General features: G+C 44.0%; 1 protein-coding gene and 1 pseudogene across 1 annotated transcript in view; both read left to right on the top strand.

Moving 5' to 3' along the window:
- Window positions 1-18836, top strand: part of LOC126252171 (uncharacterized) — a 306249-nt gene that overhangs the window by 231050 nt on the left and 56363 nt on the right. The window contains exon 15 of the mRNA XM_049953039.1: window positions 16758-16938. Within this exon, the coding sequence (XP_049808996.1) occupies window positions 16758-16938 (181 nt within the window). The remainder of the gene's footprint in view (window positions 1-16757; window positions 16939-18836) is intronic.
- LOC126254501 (5S ribosomal RNA) lies at window positions 3106-3223 on the top strand (annotated as a pseudogene).

Raw genomic sequence — 18836 nt, 5'->3', positions numbered from 1 at the left:
AAATTCGACGAGTTGATTACGTTTTCGGCAACATACCCTCTGGATCCCGCGCCACACATAATTAATCAGACCAAACGCGGATGCCACTTTCTGCAATGTGATACAATTACTCAAGAGGGTAAATTACGAAAATCGTATATGTTGTGAAGGCTATTGATGTAGTTCAGAAGGAGGAGAGGGAACAAGGAAAGGCATTTTTAAACGATAGAGCCAAAAGCAAACATGAAACTAGAGTTTCCACAAGATACGAATGTTGAAAGAGACATGGTTTTGTAATCTCGCTAGTACGAGTTGCGGCTAGGAAAAAAACCGGACTGATGCTGGAAAAAACATTTATTTACAATTTCATGTCATCTCCTTCAATGTACTCTCCTCCTCGGTCTCTACACCGCTCCATACGCATTTTCCACTGTTCATAGCAATGCTGCAGATTATTTTCGGTAAGTCCATACATTACTTCCGTCGCTTTTTCTTTTACTGCTTCAACAGTCTCAAATCTAGTTCCTTTCAAAGCTGACTTGACTTTAGGGAAAAGAAAAAGTCACAGGGGGCCAAATCAGGTGAGTAGGGTGGATGATCTAAGATGGGAATGTTGTGTTTTGCCAAAAACGTCATCACTGACAACGCACTGTGAGCTGGGGCATTGTCTTGGTGAAGGATCCATGACTTTTTTCTCCACAAATCGTTCCGTTTTCTCCGTACTCGCTCACGTAGGGTAGCCAGGACGCTAATGTAGTAATGCTGATTCACTGTTTGTCCCTCTGGTACCCAATCAATGTGCACAATCCCTTTGATGTCAAAAAAAAACAATCATCATTGCCTTGAATTTCGATTTTGACATTCGTGCTTTTTTTTGTCGTGGAGAACCAGGAGTTTTCCAATGCATCGATTGGCATTTAGTTTCGGGATCGTAAGTAAAAAACCACGATTCATCGCAAGTAATAACATTTTGTAAGAAGGTGGGATCACTTTCAATGTTTTCCAGGATGTCAGAACAAATCATTCTTCGGCGTTCCTTCTGTTCAATTGTGAGACACTTTGGAACCATTTTTGAACACACTTTGTTCATGTTGAAACTTTCATGAAGAATCTGCTTAACACTTTCCTTGTCAACTTCTGTTAACTCAGACACTGCTCTGATTGTTAAACGGCGATCTTGTCGAACAAGTTTACCGATTTTTTCAATGTTTGCATCAGTTTGCTGACAATCGTCTGCCAGTGCGAGTGTCATCACTGGTGTCTTCGCGGCCATCTTTAAATCGTTTAAACCACTCAAACACTTGTGTTCGCGATAAACAATCATCGCCGTACACTTGTTGTAACATTACAAACGTTTCACTTGCAGATTTTCCTAGTTTGAAACAAAATTTGATGTTAACACGCTGTTCTTTCTGTACACTCAACATTTTCCGACGCACAGACAAAACGTCAACTACTTAAAACAGACGCCACGGGCAGACTGAGTGATGGAGGCAGATGAAACTCGAGCAGTAGGCGGAGCGAGAGTCACGTGACAGGCCACGCGACTTTCAGCCTTATTGCATTCGTTTTATTGTTTCACCAGTACTAGTCCGGTTTTTTTCTAGCCACACCTCGTATTTCTAGGGAGAGCATTGAGAGTATCCTTCTGATTTTATCTGAACTGAATTAGCTCAAGTGATGTGAATGCAGCCAGTGAGGATGGTATCAAAGAATACCGCTCACAATTGCTGAAACTGCACTGTAATCAATAAATCGTTGCAAATGAAATGGAATCCGAATCTGCCGTTATCTGCGGAAAGTCACCTTAACATTTTTTTCAGTGTCCTCCATAGACACTTTGTAGCCCGGCCATAACCTCACCACTTTCAACATCTTCGGCGTTATTGACCTATTTTTAGTCTCCTACCTGAATTATTTTCAGAAGTGTTCTACTGGTAAATAAATAGTTATAAGAAGTTCCCCAGTCAAATTAAATAAAAATCTCGTTTCATCTGCGGGGAACTTCCTTATTCCTCCTTCCTCAGCCCATCTAATTTTCCATACTGTTCTGTAGCAGCACATGTCAGATGCTGCGTATATCTTCTGCTCCGTTTTACTCACTATCCATGATACACGATCGTACAGTGCGGTGTTCCAAAGGTACATTCTCAGTAATTTCTTTCTCACGTTAAGATCTGTGTTTGATACTAGTAGACTTCTCATGACCAGAAATGCTCTTTCTGTCAGTGCTAGCTGTTTTTTATGTCCTTGCCGCGTCAGTCAAGGGTTATTTTACTGCCTGGGTAGCACAATTCTTTAAAGTCGTCTACTTCATGCCCACAATTTCTGATGTTAAGTTACTCGCTATTCTCCTTTATGCTACTTCCAATTGGTTTTCCCTTTTTATGGTTTACTCTCAGTCCACAGTCTGTACTCATTAGACTGTTCAACAGCTCCTGTAGTTCTTCTTCACTTTCGCTGAGGATAGCAATGTAATCAGCGAATCTTACATTGTTATCTTTTGATCCTAAATTTTAATCCCTTTCTAGAACCTTTCTTTTATTTCCGCCATTGTTTCTTCGATGTATAGATTGAATATTAGGCGCAGAATACAGCAACACTCTCTTACTCCCTTTTTAATTAGAACACTTCGTTGTTGGGCTTGTTCCATATTGGTTCTTGTACCTACTGTACATCACCCGTCTTTCCCTATAGCCTACTCCTATTTTTCTCAGAATTTCGAACACCTTGTAGCTTTTTACACTGTCGAACGCTTTTTGTAAGTCGACACATCCTACGGGCGTATCTCGATTTTTCTTCACCCTTGCTTCCTGTGTCAAGCGAAACATCAAAACCGCCTCTCTGGTGCCTTTACCTTTCCTAAAGCCAGAATAATCGTATATAACGTACCCTCAATTTTCTTTTCCACTCTTCTTTATATTGCTCTTATCAGCAACCAGGGTGCGTGTAATGTTAAGCTCCTCGTACTTACCTGCAATTGATATGATCGGCATTTTGCGGATTATCTTTTTCCAAAACTCTAGTGGTGCATCGCCAGTGTCGTAGAGCCTGAACACAAACTTGAATAGTCACTTGGTTGGAAATTTTCCATCAATGATTTTAGAAATGCCGAAGGAATATTATGCCAATGGCCTTGCCGCAGTGGTGACACCGGTTCCCGTCAGATCACCGAAGCTAAGGGCTGTCGGGCTGGGTTAGCACTTGGATGGGTGACCATCCAGTCCACCGAGCGCTGTTGGCAAGCAGGGTGCACTCAGCCCTTGTGAGACAAATTCAGGAGCTAGTTGATCTAGATATAGCGGCTCCGGTCTCGGAAACTTACATACGGCCGGGAGAGCGGTGTGCCGACAGCCCTTCCATATCCGCGTCCAGTGACGCCTATGGGCTGGCCGGTCGGTACCGTAGGGCCTTCATGGCCTGTTCGGGAGGAGTTTAGTTTTAGAAGGAATATTATCTATCCGTTATGCCTTATTTGATCTCAAATATTCCAGAGCTCTTTTAAGTTCTATGATATGGGATCCCTTGTGTTTTCCCTATCAGCTCTAGTTTCTTCTTTATCACGTTGTCAGACAAGTCTTCCCCTCATACAGGCCTTCGATGTAATATTTCAACCTATCCCCTCTCTCCTCTCCGTTTAACAGTGGATTTGCTGCTACAGTCTTTATGTTATCATCCTTGCATTTAATTTTGCCGAAGTAACCACGTCTTTCCTTGAACATTTTTGTACTTCCCATGACCATTTTTGTACTTCCTATTTTCGTCTGTCATTTGAAATATTTCTTCTGTTATTCAAGATTTCTTCGAAGTTACCTTCCTGGTACCCATGTTTGCCTTACTGTATCTGTAATATTCAGTTTTAGACATGTCCACAAATTTTCAACTGAAGTGCCCACTGTGGTATGCGTTATCGATATATTCACATCTTTAGCGAACTTCAACCGCGTCTCCTCATTATTCAGCACTTCAGCATCCCACTTCGTACCACATTAATTCTTCCGTAAGAGTCTCTTAAACTTCAGTCTGCTCTTCATCATTTCTAAATTATGATATCTGTATCTGCCTTAAAATCCAGTGTCTGATTTCGGAATCTTTGTGTGACCATGATGTAATCCAGTTGGAATATTTCCGTGTACCGAGACTTTTCCATGTATATCTCCTCCCCTTCTGATTCTTGAACAGAATATTTGCTGTTACCATCTGAAATTTCTTGCAGAACTCAGCCTTTGTCTTCTCTCATTTCTACTACCAGGCCGTATTCTCCCGTAAACCTCTCTTCTAGTCCTCTCCCTATTCTCGTTTCCCAATCCACAATGATTATTGAATTTTCATCTCCCTTTACATACTGAATTACCAGTTCACTTTCGCTACATAGTTCCTCTCTCTTCATCTTCTGCTTACGACTCTCGTTGTAGGAATCTGGAGATAACAAACCTATCACTGAATTGTCGGCGGCAGGGGTGGCCGAGCGGTTCTAGGCGGTACAGTCTGGAACCGCGCGACCGCTACGCTCGCAGGTTCGAATGGATGTGTGTGATGTCCTTAGGTTAGTTAGGTTTAAGTAGTTCTAACTTCTAGGGGACTGATGACCTCAGAGTGCTCAGAACCATTTGAACCATTTTGAACTGAATTGTCACCCTGTAACTCTCTCTGCCCAACTTCCCTATTCGCAGCGAATCCTACTCCCGTTATACTGTTTTCTACTTCTGTTGATGGTACCCCATATTCGCCTGACCAGAAATCCCCATGACTTTAAACAGAACTAAAATGAGAAGTTAATGTTCTCAAGAGGAAATGTAAGGATTTGAGTGTCTGTGCACTCTTCTACCCTGAACTAAATTTTCAGTGTCTCTCTCATGGTTCCATCTGTGACACAAGAGGTCCTTTGTCGATTTATGTGGAAAACATATCACTAGGGAACTAATTTATCTCTTTTTTGTTCACTGATTCACTTACTTCATCACGCATTATTAGAGCATCTCAATCACTTTCTTAATTCTAAATAGGCAACGTTAGTGAGTTAACATAGCAGTAGATGCAGTACATGTTGTTGTTGTTGTGGTCTTCAGTCCTGAGACTGGTTTGATGCAGCTCTCCATGCAGTACATGAACAGTACATAATAACAGTAACAGGTACAGTAAACATTACAATACACATACTGCAGCATCAGTGAATTGTAGGGATAAAAATAATGGCAACTGAGGCAGCAAACGTATACATAGTAAATCATAAACGTCGGCCTAATTACCAAAAAAATGTGTGTGAAATCTTATGGGACTTAACTGCTAAGGTCATCAGTCCCTGAGCTTACACACTACTTAACCTAAATTATCCTAAGGGCCAACACACACACCCATGCCCGAGGGAGGACTCGAACCTCCGCCGGGACCAGCCGCACAGTCCATGACTGCAGCGCCCCAGACCGCTCTGCTAATCCCGCTCCCTAATTACCACTGCAGTAATAAATTTCTCTGCTACATTTGTCGAATGTGAACAATGACAAGTATCAGAAGTATATGACAGCACTAGAAAGGAAATAAAATCTGAAGAACAAGTTCTGGTCCTGAGAGGCTCCACAAGTGTAATACTGGCCACCGAAACTGAAACAGTAAAAAAGATAGCAAATAACACGTCTTTAGTGTGGTGTCACCGCTAGACACCACACTTGCTAGGTGGTAACTTAAATCGGCCGCGGTCCTGTAGTACATGTCGGACCCGCGTGTCGCCACTGTGTAATCGCAAACCTAGCGCCACCACATGGCAGGTCACAAGACACGGACTAGACCTCGCCCAGTTGTACGGACGACATAGCTTGCGACTAGACCTACCAAGTCTTCCTCTCATTTGCCGAGAGACAGATAGAATAGCCTTCAGCTTAGTCCATAGCTACTACCTAGCAAGGCGCCATTTGTATCAGTGCTTATAGCGTACTAATATTCAAGAGATGCATTCCAACAAGAGAATAAAAGTTAAGTAACATCTACGTACTTTTCTTCTTATTCATTAATAAGTCTCATGTTCCAGAACTTCAAGCCCGTCTGCGTTAGTTTAGCGTGCACCTAGCTACCTCATTGTGTCTATGCTGTATGAGCAAGACACAACATTTAGTTACTGTGTGTTTACGGTATAGAAGGAAGAACAGACTATTAAATTTGCACGTGAAGTAGGGTGTACACGGTGCAAAATTTACGGCACTGAAGTGCTACCGCGGACAGCAAAAAGAATCTAACCAGGCTGAGCGCTGAGTTGAACTAACAAGTGTAAGAACAGAAGGAAACTTGCCGATTCGCTGTGCTGTCCAGCGCAGCTGTACGCGTCTGTGGGTGCACACGGAGAGCGCTGGTAGCCTGCTTGTAGAGGAGGAGCAGTGCCATTACGTGTACAGCGTGACGCGCTCTGCCTTAGCTTTTCAGTCTTTCTCGCACGAATTTACAGAAACTGTTCATTAAGAAAGGATTTTTACATTAAATATAAATCTACGTATCACCTTAATGGTTGAATGATCTCCTTGGTTGGTTGGTTGGTTGGTTTGGGGAAGGAGACCAGACAGCGTGGTCATCGGTCTCATCGGATTAGGGAAGGATGGGGAAGGAAGTCGGCCGTGCCCTTTCAGAGGAACCATCCCGGCATTTACCTGGAGTGATTTAGGGAAATCACGGAAAACCTAAATCTGGATGGCCGGACGCGGGATTGAACCGTCGTCCTCCCGAATGCGAGTCCAGTGTCTAACCACTGCGCCACCTCGCTCGGTGAATGATCTCCTTAATGGTTATACCTGCAATAACATTGGCATTTAAGGAAGGTATAGCGCAAAATTCCAAGAGTTTTCAATGCATAATAGCGGACGCTATGATTTTGCTTTTGGTACGTATTACAGTATATGATGCTGCGTATGAAATTTAGATAACATATCGAATTTTGCTTTAGACTTGGGAAGAGGTCTCTGTCTCTAATCTCTAATGACCTCGATATTGACGGACTTTTAACTCTGATTTCTTTCTTTCAGACTCTGGCCTTCATGGTCCCCGATTTAATTCTGGGTAGAGGCAGTACACTTTTCCCTGTTCCAGGCCCTGGAGAACTGACGTATGTCCATTCATAAGCCTGTCGTCACAATGAGCAGCGAGGTCTTCGCTGGGGATAAAGAACGTCCTGGGCGGGAGACCCCCTCTCCACCCCTTGCTCGTGGCATGGCGAACAGAAAGACTGCACTCTATTTGCGGTCATGGGCTTACGTCACAGACTTTACCCTCCCTTTACTTTTTCCTCAGTGTTGGTTCAAAAATGGTTGAAATGGCTCTGAGCACTATGGGCCTTAACTGCTGAGGTCATTAGTCCCCTAGAACTTAGACCTAGTTAAACCTAACTAACCTAAGGACATCACAAACATCCATGCCCGAGGCAGGATTCGAACCTGCGACCGTAGCGGTCTTGTGATTCCAAACTGCAGCGCCTCTCAGTGTTGGTGTGCCCACAAATCCCCTTGGGGAAGCTGTAGTTTACGGCGTTCAGCACTCACAGATGGAAACATGTGTGAGTATGGAAATCTGAGACAAGCCCAGAGGTAAAACCATCTGACATATGTTCCCATTTGGCTCAACACATGCACTCTATTTAATTTTTTTAAAGGAGAAGAAGAAAGCGTCCATTGCTCGCCCATCGGCAATATAACTGACAGCCACTGTTGCGCCCACATGTGGAGCGCTTTTGCACCAATGTCGACGTCGGCCTTGAACTTCACTGGCAGAGGACCGCCCACGCGACCGCCATAGCTTTTGCCCTTAATTTGATTGTGCGCCATCAGCGCCGTATGTGGTGCGTGCGCCAGCAATTGAGTTAAAAGTCGCTCCTGCTGCCACAGCGGCTGCTCTCGGCGAGCCGTACACATGTGGCAATGACCACAAACACCGCCCCCGCCAAAACACTCGAAGGCTAGCCAGACTTCGCAGTGACTGTAGTGCTGCGTTCAGCGAGCGCGCCATTAGTTGCAGATACCTGTACGGAGCTAGAGTGGCCAACGCCGCTACGGCGGCGATGTTTCGTCCACACAGCGACGAAAGGTACGGACGGGCGATAGAAAAGTGCAAAAGTCAGCTGAAATACGTCTTGCGCTGCGGCAGGAACACGATATGAAATTCAGAAAAGTAGTATAGTAAACGTGTATAAAACGTTCTCGGACTTCTTGCCGCGTCAGTGCAGTGTAAAACCTCGAGTTTCCGTCGAGTAGCCCTTTTCCCCTCATCTGTCCAGCTCCCCCCCCCCTCCCCCATCCAATCTGCCCTAGTTGTGGTGTGTCATCTTCGTGCCGACTTTTTAGTGCAGTGTTTTCAGTGAGTGTTCAGTGTGGTGCGTCTTTTCCGAAGTGTTGCGAACGGAAATCATACTGTCGCTGGGTGTGATTTTTATATTTCTTGCAAACAGAAACCACTGTTGGCGTGATTTCTAATTGTCTGTCCACTATTTTACCTGTCCGCTTCCTGTGTATCTTATTAGCATCGCCAAACCTTTGTTTTATGTTTTCACTTTCCACAATTTTCCGCCGTTTTACAATTTAATTCGCCGTTTTATCGCCTGCTTTTATCGTTTCTTATATTATTCTTATGTTTTAAAAATTCTGTAGGCTGAAGAGCAACGTAATAAGCTGCTGCCAACCCGGCCCCTTCGGGGCAATCGAAATTCAATAAAGGAAAAAAAAATCCAGTAGCTCCATCATCTATGTCAGGAGTAACTGACTGTCAAAACTGCTGCGCTAGTGGCCTTATATAGCCCATAGACGGCTTCTGATTAGTGGTCATTACGTACAACTTCCCAGACGGTGCAACGTTTCCATTGGTAATGCAAAGGCTCCCGAAATAGCGTGTATATTGCAACGAATTTATCTGACTCTTCTCTACATGGAAAGCTCGCTTCCGTGCACAGCTAAGATTGTATCCGCTGGCCGGCCGCGGTGGTCTCGCGGTTCTAGGCGCGCAGTCCGGAACCGTGGGACTGCTACGGTCGCAGGTTCGAATCCTGCCTCTGGCATGGATGTGTGTGATGTCCTTAGGTTAGTTAGGTTTAAGTAGTTCTAAGTTCTAGGGGACTGATAACCACAGCAGTTGAGTCCCATAGTGCTCAGAGCCATTTTTTTGTATCCGCTGTCACGTTTGAATGTCTTCTCGCACATTCTCATTTTTACACGCTCTTTAGTTCCAGAATCCCAATATGTAGTTACATGGGAGAAACCTTCCATTTGTCAAATAATATTTTGTGTTTGTTTGTGCGGCTGTGCTCAGCAACTGCAGATTTCTCCAGTTCTCGATTTTAATGTGCCTTTCATGTTTTGCGCAGCCTCAGTGTTCCTGGCTTTTAAACTACAGTGCCGTCACGAAAGACTTTGTTGTGTGTGGTAAACGTTTTATGAACTGTCCGGTCGTTGCTAGACCAATAAAGCATCCCCTTGTTTCATTTACGCTTACAGTAACTCTAGCTCATACGGTGAATGTAAAAACTACTTACGCACCTAGATATATCCGCTCTTGAATTTGTTCAGCATATAAATCAGTGCCATAACGAGAACACTGACTACAGATTTGAGTGTTTTCCAAGTCAGGTTCAAAAAGTGAAAAAAAAAAGAAATACACGTCACGTCGGATAATATAAATTTGTAAACTATCGTCCGTTTCTGATAGTCGACAACTGTTCGACGGCATAACAGAAAGTAATTATACGACGTTTTTGCAGAACCATTTTCGGATTCAGCCTGTATTGCTTTCATAGTGCTTCCCACAATACTAAACTATATCGTAATATTTAACTATACTGTAGTAACGACCTAAGTAAAAATTGACAAGAATAATACACCACACGAAAGATCACTGTCTTATTTTACACAGCGCATCAGCAGCTGCAGTGAGAATATGCTAAGGCAATTTGTACAGCAAAAAAATCTTCAAGTGGGCCCTTAGTTAGTGTGAAATGCGCTCAAGCAAACAGCAAAAAATCTTCTCCTTCCTTTTTTTGTATCTTTGTCGCACATCGGCGCAAAGTCGGCCTGGTTGTTAACGGATTTAGCATGTTCAATTTAAGGGGTAGCCAGATGCTCTTCCTGTCGTTACCCCGCTATCCCACGAGACGGAATACGTGTACCCCAACTGTCTGCATGTAGTGTTAGCCGTGTGAAAGTGAGCGAAAGTTTGCTAAATGTTTGTGAATCGTGTGAATTTGTCAGGAATATGGTAGCAGCAAGATATTCAATACGTGGGATGTGGAAAACCGCCTAATAACGACATCCAGGCTAACCAGCACATCGACCCTCGTGGGTATTCACTGGACGCGTTCAGTGCGGGTCCGGGCCCCTCCCCGTTTCGAAAACGGCGCTTTAGCACGCACGGCTATCCAGACGGGTAAGGAAGCAGCTACAAATGCGAAAAATATGTGCCAACAACTGGTCCGCCCAACAGTTTATGGTAATAGCGAAACGGAACAAAGAATGGCGTTCTGAAACGTAATACCATTGAAGCTGACATCATGTATTAGAACAACCATGGCAAAGAAATTGCCAAAATTTTACATTACCAGCAAGGACTGGTACCTATAGCCTTCGTAAAACCTGTTGGTCATATGCACGAAATTTTAAATGAACGCAGTGCATCCAGAAATCACTAAATTGAAACACTCGATGGTACGAATGACGTCTAGAGGAACAAACGAAAGGAGTCACTTCTAACTTTAAGACTCAATGTGAATAAAGGAAACCGGCCAATATTTATAACGACACGCATCCCTCACAGCTGTTTCGAATTTTTCTTGTGAAAAAGGTGTTCGAAAAGCATGAGAGCATCTACAGAGAAATTTACTAGTTAGCTGGAAACGCATTTTTCCTTCGTGTTTTATAACTACTCTGTTTACTGTAAGTATCCACAGATTTCTTCTTTCCTCATTCCGTGACAATACGAGCATACGAAATCCACCTTCTCTTCTGTTTGCACACCAAGTAGCAGCGCAAACTGGCATTGTTTCTCACTACAAGCAGCATGAATAGGAGTTGGTCAAATACATACTGCACATAAGTTAGCGTGCTTGCTTCAGAACCGTCCTGGTTTTACGATGAATACATTCAGGAACCGCAAGACCGCTACGGTCGCAGGTTCGAATCCTGCCTCGGGCATGGATGTGTGTGATGTCCTTAGGTTGGTTAGGTTTAAGTATTTCTAAGTTCTAGGGGACTTATGACCACAGCAGTTGAGTCCCATAGTGCTCAGAGCCATTTGAACCATTTTTGAATACATTCATATTCGAACTTCTCAAACATAGTTCTCATTGTCAGGTAGAATCACATGTTTACGCTGAAACCCGTAAAATCTGTAGAACCTTCTGCCTGACAAAAGTGCGAACACATACAGAGTCCATACCAAATTGAAAATAATTCAAGTACGATACTGCAGTCGTTTTAAGCAGGTGAAAATGAGACGGGGAATATGATACTGCAAGAACAATTCAAGAGAGCATTGAGAGACCTTTGTGGTGGAAAGAAGGTCGCTAGAGCACACAGACGATGTTCCTTCAGAGATACGACGTCCTTGATAGGGCCAGCCATGACAAAATTATTGCACCCAATGTGCAAGACGTGTGACACAAGCGAAGTACTGTAAGACTTAAGGAAGAATGTAGTGGTTCCAATGCCAAGAAGGTACGTACTGACGTGCGTGAATACTACCGAGGCACGGTTCAAAATATTTATAGGAATTTCTTACAGAAGAATGGAAAAACTGGTAGAAGGTGACCTCGTGGAAGATCACTTTGAGTTTGTGGGAAATGGCGCAACACGCAAGTCAATACTGACCCTGCGACGTATCTTAGAAGACAGATTGAAGATAGGCAAATGCACGTTTATAGCATGTGTTGATTTAGGGAAAAATGTAGCCAATGTAGGCTCTCCTGCACTCTTTGAAATTTTGGACGTAGCAGGGACAAAATACAGGGAGTGAAGGGTTGTTTGCAACTTATTCTGTCTGTACACTGAGCAAGCTCTGAAGAAAAGCAAGAAGAAATGTGGAAGTGAAATTAAAGTTCAAGGAGAAGAAATAAAAATATTGCTGTTAGCCGATGACATTGTAATTCTGTCAGGGACAGCTAAGGACTTGAAAGAGCAGTTCAACGGAATTGTAGAGTGAGTTAAAGGCTTGAATATACTAATCAAGGACAAATGGATACAGGTTGTGGCAGTAATACAGAGATAAAGAGGTTTGCACAGCATAGAGCTGCATGGGGACCTGCAACAAACCATTCTTCGGTCTGAGCAACGCAACAGAAGCAAGACGTTCACACTCAGGTTCGACCTTTAGAATGAGTAAATAATTACATTTTACTTGAAGATGATGAATGATCTGACCGCTATGTAGTGAAGAATTATTTTATCACCAGCTCTCTTCTGTTGTGAAATATGTCTTTGTCAAATACCTACGACTGTAGGGCACAGCCTGCACAAAAATAAATACATTGGGTGGAAGGGTTCTGCCAAATTGCAATGCACGTGAAGGAGAGCGCATACAAGACTCCAGTTGCGCTAGTTACAGTCCCTTCGAGTGTTTCGAGTCTTGTTAATGCATGGCAGCTCACAACCAACAAATTCACAGGCACGCTGCTGAGACCCTGACAGATCGGTATACCTCTTACGAAAGTTTAAAAAATTATGTACGTCTTGTCGAAATATTTATGGCGCTGGATTTGCGCCTGACGTGGTGAAGTGAGGCAGCACACAACGATGTAAGCACTGTAAGGCATTTAAGGAAAAATCTTCTGTTTTATTATGTGGTGTCATTTTTATCTTCCAAATTCTTCTTCCATATTCGATGTTTCGTCTCCTCTGCTGGAATATTCTTAAGCAATCTTCAGTGTTCAGCAAATGCTGGAATCATGAAAGAAAAATCCCAGCAGAGACATCGAACCATCGAATACCGTAAGAAAGGTGCCTTAGCCTAGTAACCCAGAATATTTTAACTTCAAGGTATTACTCATGCATTAAACTAAAAGCAGACTTCATCGGACCCAACATTTATTTGTGGCAGTAAAACTTCAGTCTCTTACTGTTGGAGCGATGGAATTTCACTAGATGTTTTCAGTTTGCTTTTCTATTGCTCTTTCCTTACTGTACGGAGTAACGATACTAACTGTCGGATTTGACCATGTAAGCTCTCTGCTCGTCAGTGCAATTCGAATTACATACAAATCTATATCCTACAAGTTCCCCGAAATTGTAAGCCCTCTCATAGGTAATGTTTAGACATATTAATGTGTATAGTAAAGCTGTCTGAATGCACCAATAGTGAAATTTGAACAAGAACAAGACAGACTTAGTTTACGCAACATACTTATAATGGAAGCAGCTAATACTCATGTGATTTGCGTGAACCAAACGAATTGTAATAAGCAGCGAAACTTACACGGGCAATTTATAAGATATTGTGCTTATATCACAGTTGCTTGCTTCAGGAATGCTGGAAAATTGTTTGGAAATGAAAAGTGGAACAGAAGATATTTGCAGACGAAAGAACAGCAAGCACGTGAAATGTTGTGCTGCTGTGAGGCGTCAGAATTGAGGGCACACGTCACTTCACGTAGGAGAATGATAACGTCGATGGAAAACGTTTACCAATGGAAATGACAAAAAAATTGTTCAAATGGCTGTAAACACTATGAGACTTAACATCTGAGGTCATCAACCCCATAGACTTAGAACTACTTAAACCTAACTAACCTAAGGACATCGCACACATCCAGGCCCGATGCAGGATTCGAACCTGCGACCGTAGCAGTAGTGCGGCTCCAGACTGAAGCGCCTAGAAACGCTCGTTCACAGCGGCCTGCTTGCCCTCAAAAACCACGAGATTTGTACGATGGTACCATGTAATGCCACCAAAGGACATCGAGCCACCACCACCGAGTTGTACACGTGAGTAATTAGTATCGAAAAATATTCGCTTTCCATATGTTGGGATGAGGCAGAAATGACCCAACCAAGACAAAATTGACTTTCAAACATAGGCCCTAAGAAGCGTACCTTAAGAGCTATGAGCACTTGTCTATTAGAACAGGTGTATTTAGCAGTAGCGAAGATGAACAAAGTCTCATAGTTCTTACGGTATGCACTCTAGAGCCCATGTTCACGGTACTGTTTTTCTAGTTTTGGTCCAAACTACAACTTCCGAAAATACGGAAAGGAAAGAGGTTCCATTAGAAGAGATTTTTTTTTTCACAGATAAAGTTTTCATAGCTCTTGAGGTATGCATTTTAGAACCAATGTTTATCTTCCAATGTTCGTTCCTGTGATATCTCTGAATACGACTTTCTCCTATGGGCTAAGGTTACCGAATCACCGATATACGCTTTATCCTGTGGGACATAGCTTTTGAATCACCCTATTATGTGCATGTCAGCAGTAAATCCAAAAGTGTTTGACAAGAACAACTTTAACTATTTATCGGAAACTAACCGAAGCGATTACTGTATACTCTGCTCTATTGCTGTAGCGGAGGCAACGATAGGCAACACGAGCAAAGAATAAATATTTATCTGAAAGACAAGGAAGCTACTATCGGAAAATGCTCTTTAGCTATCTACCTCAAGAGGAGAATACGGCATGCAACTACGAATATGTGTGCTTATCAACATCTAAATGGTTATAACAAGAAGATCCTGAACTATTTACCGGAAACAGAAAAAAATCGAATACCCCACAAAGGCCCCACGTTTGCAGTGGGGTTTACGACCCATACTACAACAGAACGAACTGAATCCATGTTGTTTAAGGCATTTGTTGCTTGTATGACCGGCCGACGTGGCCTAGCGTTTCCATGCGCTTCAGTCCGGAACCGCGGTGAAGCTATGGTCGCAGGTTCGAATCCTGCCTCGGCATGGATGTGTGTGTTGTCCTTAGGTTAGTTAGGTTTAAGTACGCTACTGGACATTAAAATTGCTGCACCACGAACATGACGCGCTACAGACGCGAAATTTAACCGACAGGAAGAAGATGCTGTGATATGCAAATGATTAGCTTTTCAGAGCATTCACAAGGTTGGCGCCGGTGGCGACACCTACAACGTGCTGACATGAGGAAAGTTTCCAACCGATTTCTCATACACAAACAGCAGTTGACCGGCGTTGCCTGGTGAAACGTTGTTGTGATCCCTCGTGTATCGAGAAGAAATGCGTACCATCACGTTTCCGAGTTTGATAAAGGTCCGATTGTAGCCTCACACTATTGTGGTTTATCGTATCGCGACATTGCTGCTCACGTTGGTCGAGATCCAATGACTGTTAGCAGAATATGAAATCGGTGGTTTCAGGAGGGTAATACAGAACGCCGTGCTGGATCCCAACGGCCTCGTATCACTAGCAGTCGAGATGACAGGCATCTTATCCGCATGGCTGTAACGGATCGTGCAGACACGTCTCGATACCTGAGTCAACATATGGGGACTTTTGCAAGACAACAACCATCAGCACGAACAGTTCGACGACGTTTGCAGCAGCCTGGACTATCAGCTCGGAGTCCATGGCTGCGGTTACCTTTGACGCTGCGTCACAGACAGGAGCGCTTGTGATGGTGTACTCAACGACGAACCTGGGTGCATTAATCGCAAAATGCCATTTTTTCGGTTAAATCTAGGTTCTGTTTACAGCATCATGATGGTCGCATCCGTGTCTGGCGACATCGCGGACACGCACATTGGAAGCGTGTATTCTTCATCGCACATACTGGCGTATCACCCAGCGTGATGGTATGGGGTGCCATTGGTTACATGTCTCGGTCACCTCTTGTTCGCATTGACGGCACTTTGAACAGTGGACGTTACATTTCAGATGTCTTACTACCCGTGGCCTACCCTTCACTCGATCTATGCGAAACCCTACATTTCAGCAGGATAATGATCGACCTGTACGGGCCTTTCTGGATACAGAAAATGTTCGACTGCTGCCCTGGCGAGCACATTTTCCAGATCTCTCACCAACTGAAAACGTCTGGTCAATGGTGGCCGAGCAACTGGCTCGTCACAATAGGCCAGTCACTACTCTTGAACTGTGCTACCGTGTTGAAGCTGCATGGGCAGCTGTACCTGTACACGCCATCCAAGCTCTGTTTGACTGAATGCCCATGCGAATCAAGGCCGTTATTACGGCCAGTAGTGGTTGTTCTGGATACTGATTTCTCAGGATCTATGCACCCAGACTGCGTGAAAATTTAATCACATGTCAGTTCTAATATAATATATTTGTCCAATGAATACCCGTTTATCATCTGCATTTCTTCTTGGTGTAGCAATTTTAATGTCCAGTAGTGTATTTATCGTTATCTAACCGAAGTGATTACTGCATGAACTGCTCTACTGCTGTAGCGGAGGCCAAGATACGCAACACGAGCTAAAAATAAATATTTATCTAAAAGAAAAGGAAGCTACTATCGGAAAATGTTTTTTAGCTATCTAGCTCGAGTGGAGACCGCCGTACGCAGGTACGAATATGTGTGCTTATCAACATCTAAATGGTTATAACGAGAAGATCCTGAATTATTTATCGGAAACAGAAGAAATAGAGTGCCCGAGAAAGGCCCCACATCTCTAATGGGGATTACGACACACAACGAACTGAATCGATGCTGTTTACGACACTTCTCGCATGTGCGCTTTGTCACTGGTAAACACCGACTGCTAGTATCTCAGTTTTCTACCCATTCGAAGAGTGTGCGTGGTGGCGGTGACAGCTGACGGTGACAGGCGTGGTGTGTCGCGTGTTGCAGCCGAGTGGAGCCTGGTGAGCAGCGAAGGCGGCGCGCCGTCCACCCCCACGGAGCGGAGTCCCTGCCCGGGGCGCCCGGGCCACGGGCTCGACTACGTGCTGGACCCGGCGGAGCTGCAGAGCTTCGCCGTGCAGATCGCGCGCGGCATGGCCCACCTCGAGCAGCGGCACATCACGCACAGGTGGGCGGGGCGTCAGCCACTATTCTGATATCACTTACGGCTTATAACTTCGCTGTTCGGTAAATGGCATTTTCGGTCATGATCTGTAACACTGTCGAATCTCACTTTGTAAGGTGGGCATGCCATTTCTATTTTTGTAAGTTATCGCTATGCACGTCAGAGAGAGAGAACAAGTTATGTTACAGTTAATCAATCTTTGGTGTTGTTGTGGCGCAGTCTGATAGATTCCTACACTGAAGAGCCAAAGAAACTGGCACACCTGCTTAATATCGTGTAAGTCCCCGGCGAGCACACAGAAGTGCCGCAACATGACGTAGCTTGGACTCGACTCATGTCTGAAGTAGTGCTGGAGGGAAATGACAATATGAATCCTCCAGGGCTGTCCATAAATCCGTAAGAGTACGAGGGGGGTGGAGATCTCTTCTGAATAGCACGTTGCAAGGCATCCCAGACATGCACAACATTGTTCATGTCTGGGGAGTTTGGTGGCCAGAGGAAGTGGTTAAACACAGAAGAGTGTCCCTGGAGCCACTCTGTAACAATTCTGGACGGATGCGGTGTCGCTCTGTCCTGCTGAAATTGCCCTAGTCCATCGGAATGCGCAATGGACATGAATGGGTGGAGGTGAGCAGACAGGATGTTTACGTACGTGTCACTTGTCAAAGTCGTATCTAGACGTATCATGGGTCCCATATCACTCCAACTGCATACACCCCACACTATTACAGAGCCTCCACCAGCCTGACATGCAGGGTCTATGGATTCGTGAGGTTGTCCCCATACCCGTACACGTCCATCCGCTCGATACAATTTGAAACGAGACTCGTCCGACCAGGCAACATGTTTCCAGTCATCGGCAGTCCATTCTCTATGTTGACGGGCCCACGCGAGGCGTAAAGCTGTGTGTCATGTACTCATCAAGGGTACACGAGTGGGCATTCGTCTCCGAAAGCCCACATCAATGATGTTACGCTGAATGTTTCGCGCGCTGACACTTGTTGATGACCCAACACTGAAATCTGCAGCAATTTGCAGAAGGTTGCACTTCTGTGACGTTCAAATATTCTCTTCAGTCGCCGTTGGTCCCCTTCCTGCAAGATCTTTTTCCGGCCGCAGCGGTGTCGGAGATTTGATGTTTCACCGGATTCGTGATATTCACGGTAAACTCGTGAAATGGTTATACGGGAAAATCCCCATTTCATCGCTACCTCGGAGATGTTGTGTCGCATCGCTCGTGCGCCGCCTATGACACCATGTGCAAACACACTTAAATATTGATAACCTGCCATTGCAGCAGTAACCGATCTAACAACTGCACCAGATACTTATTGTCTTACATAGGCGTTGCCGACAGCAGCGCTGTATTCTGCCTGTTTACATATCTCTGTACATGAATACGCATGCCTATACCAGATTCTTCGGTGCTTCAGTGTAGTTGAAGTGTGGCAGGTGACGGACGTATTCGGTAGTGCTGTGCTGATTTGTGATTATAACTGTTAAATGAAGAATGATTTACTGTAGATGCCGGCAAGGATAAATATGATATAGATATTGGGAGGCGAAAAGAATATAAATTTTGAATACGGTAATTTGTTTGAGGAGAAGAAATTTGAAGTAAGTCTACAGCACTACGCAGCCAGTTCGTCGGAATGATTATTGTCAGCTAGTTAAAGTTGTGTACTTGCTCAGTGCTGAGAGAAAGACGATCCCACATCCCTATGTCATGCGTTAACGTATCAACTGATTAATCTGTTTGGTTTCTATAGAAATTCTCTGTTAGCATTATAGTGTTTTTAAATCATTGTTCACTTTGTTAAGCATAGTATTGTTCAGACCAATGATACAATGTACTTGTGAAGAACTCTCTGTCTTTTTTAATACATACTTCATTCTAAAAT

The sequence above is a fragment of the Schistocerca nitens genome, chromosome 4 (genome assembly GCF_023898315.1).
Source record: "Schistocerca nitens isolate TAMUIC-IGC-003100 chromosome 4, iqSchNite1.1, whole genome shotgun sequence".
NCBI classification, from domain to species: Eukaryota; Metazoa; Arthropoda; class Insecta; order Orthoptera; family Acrididae; genus Schistocerca; species Schistocerca nitens.
The sequence above is the reverse complement of the archived record's forward strand: the minus strand, read 5'-3'. Positions and strand labels throughout refer to the sequence as shown.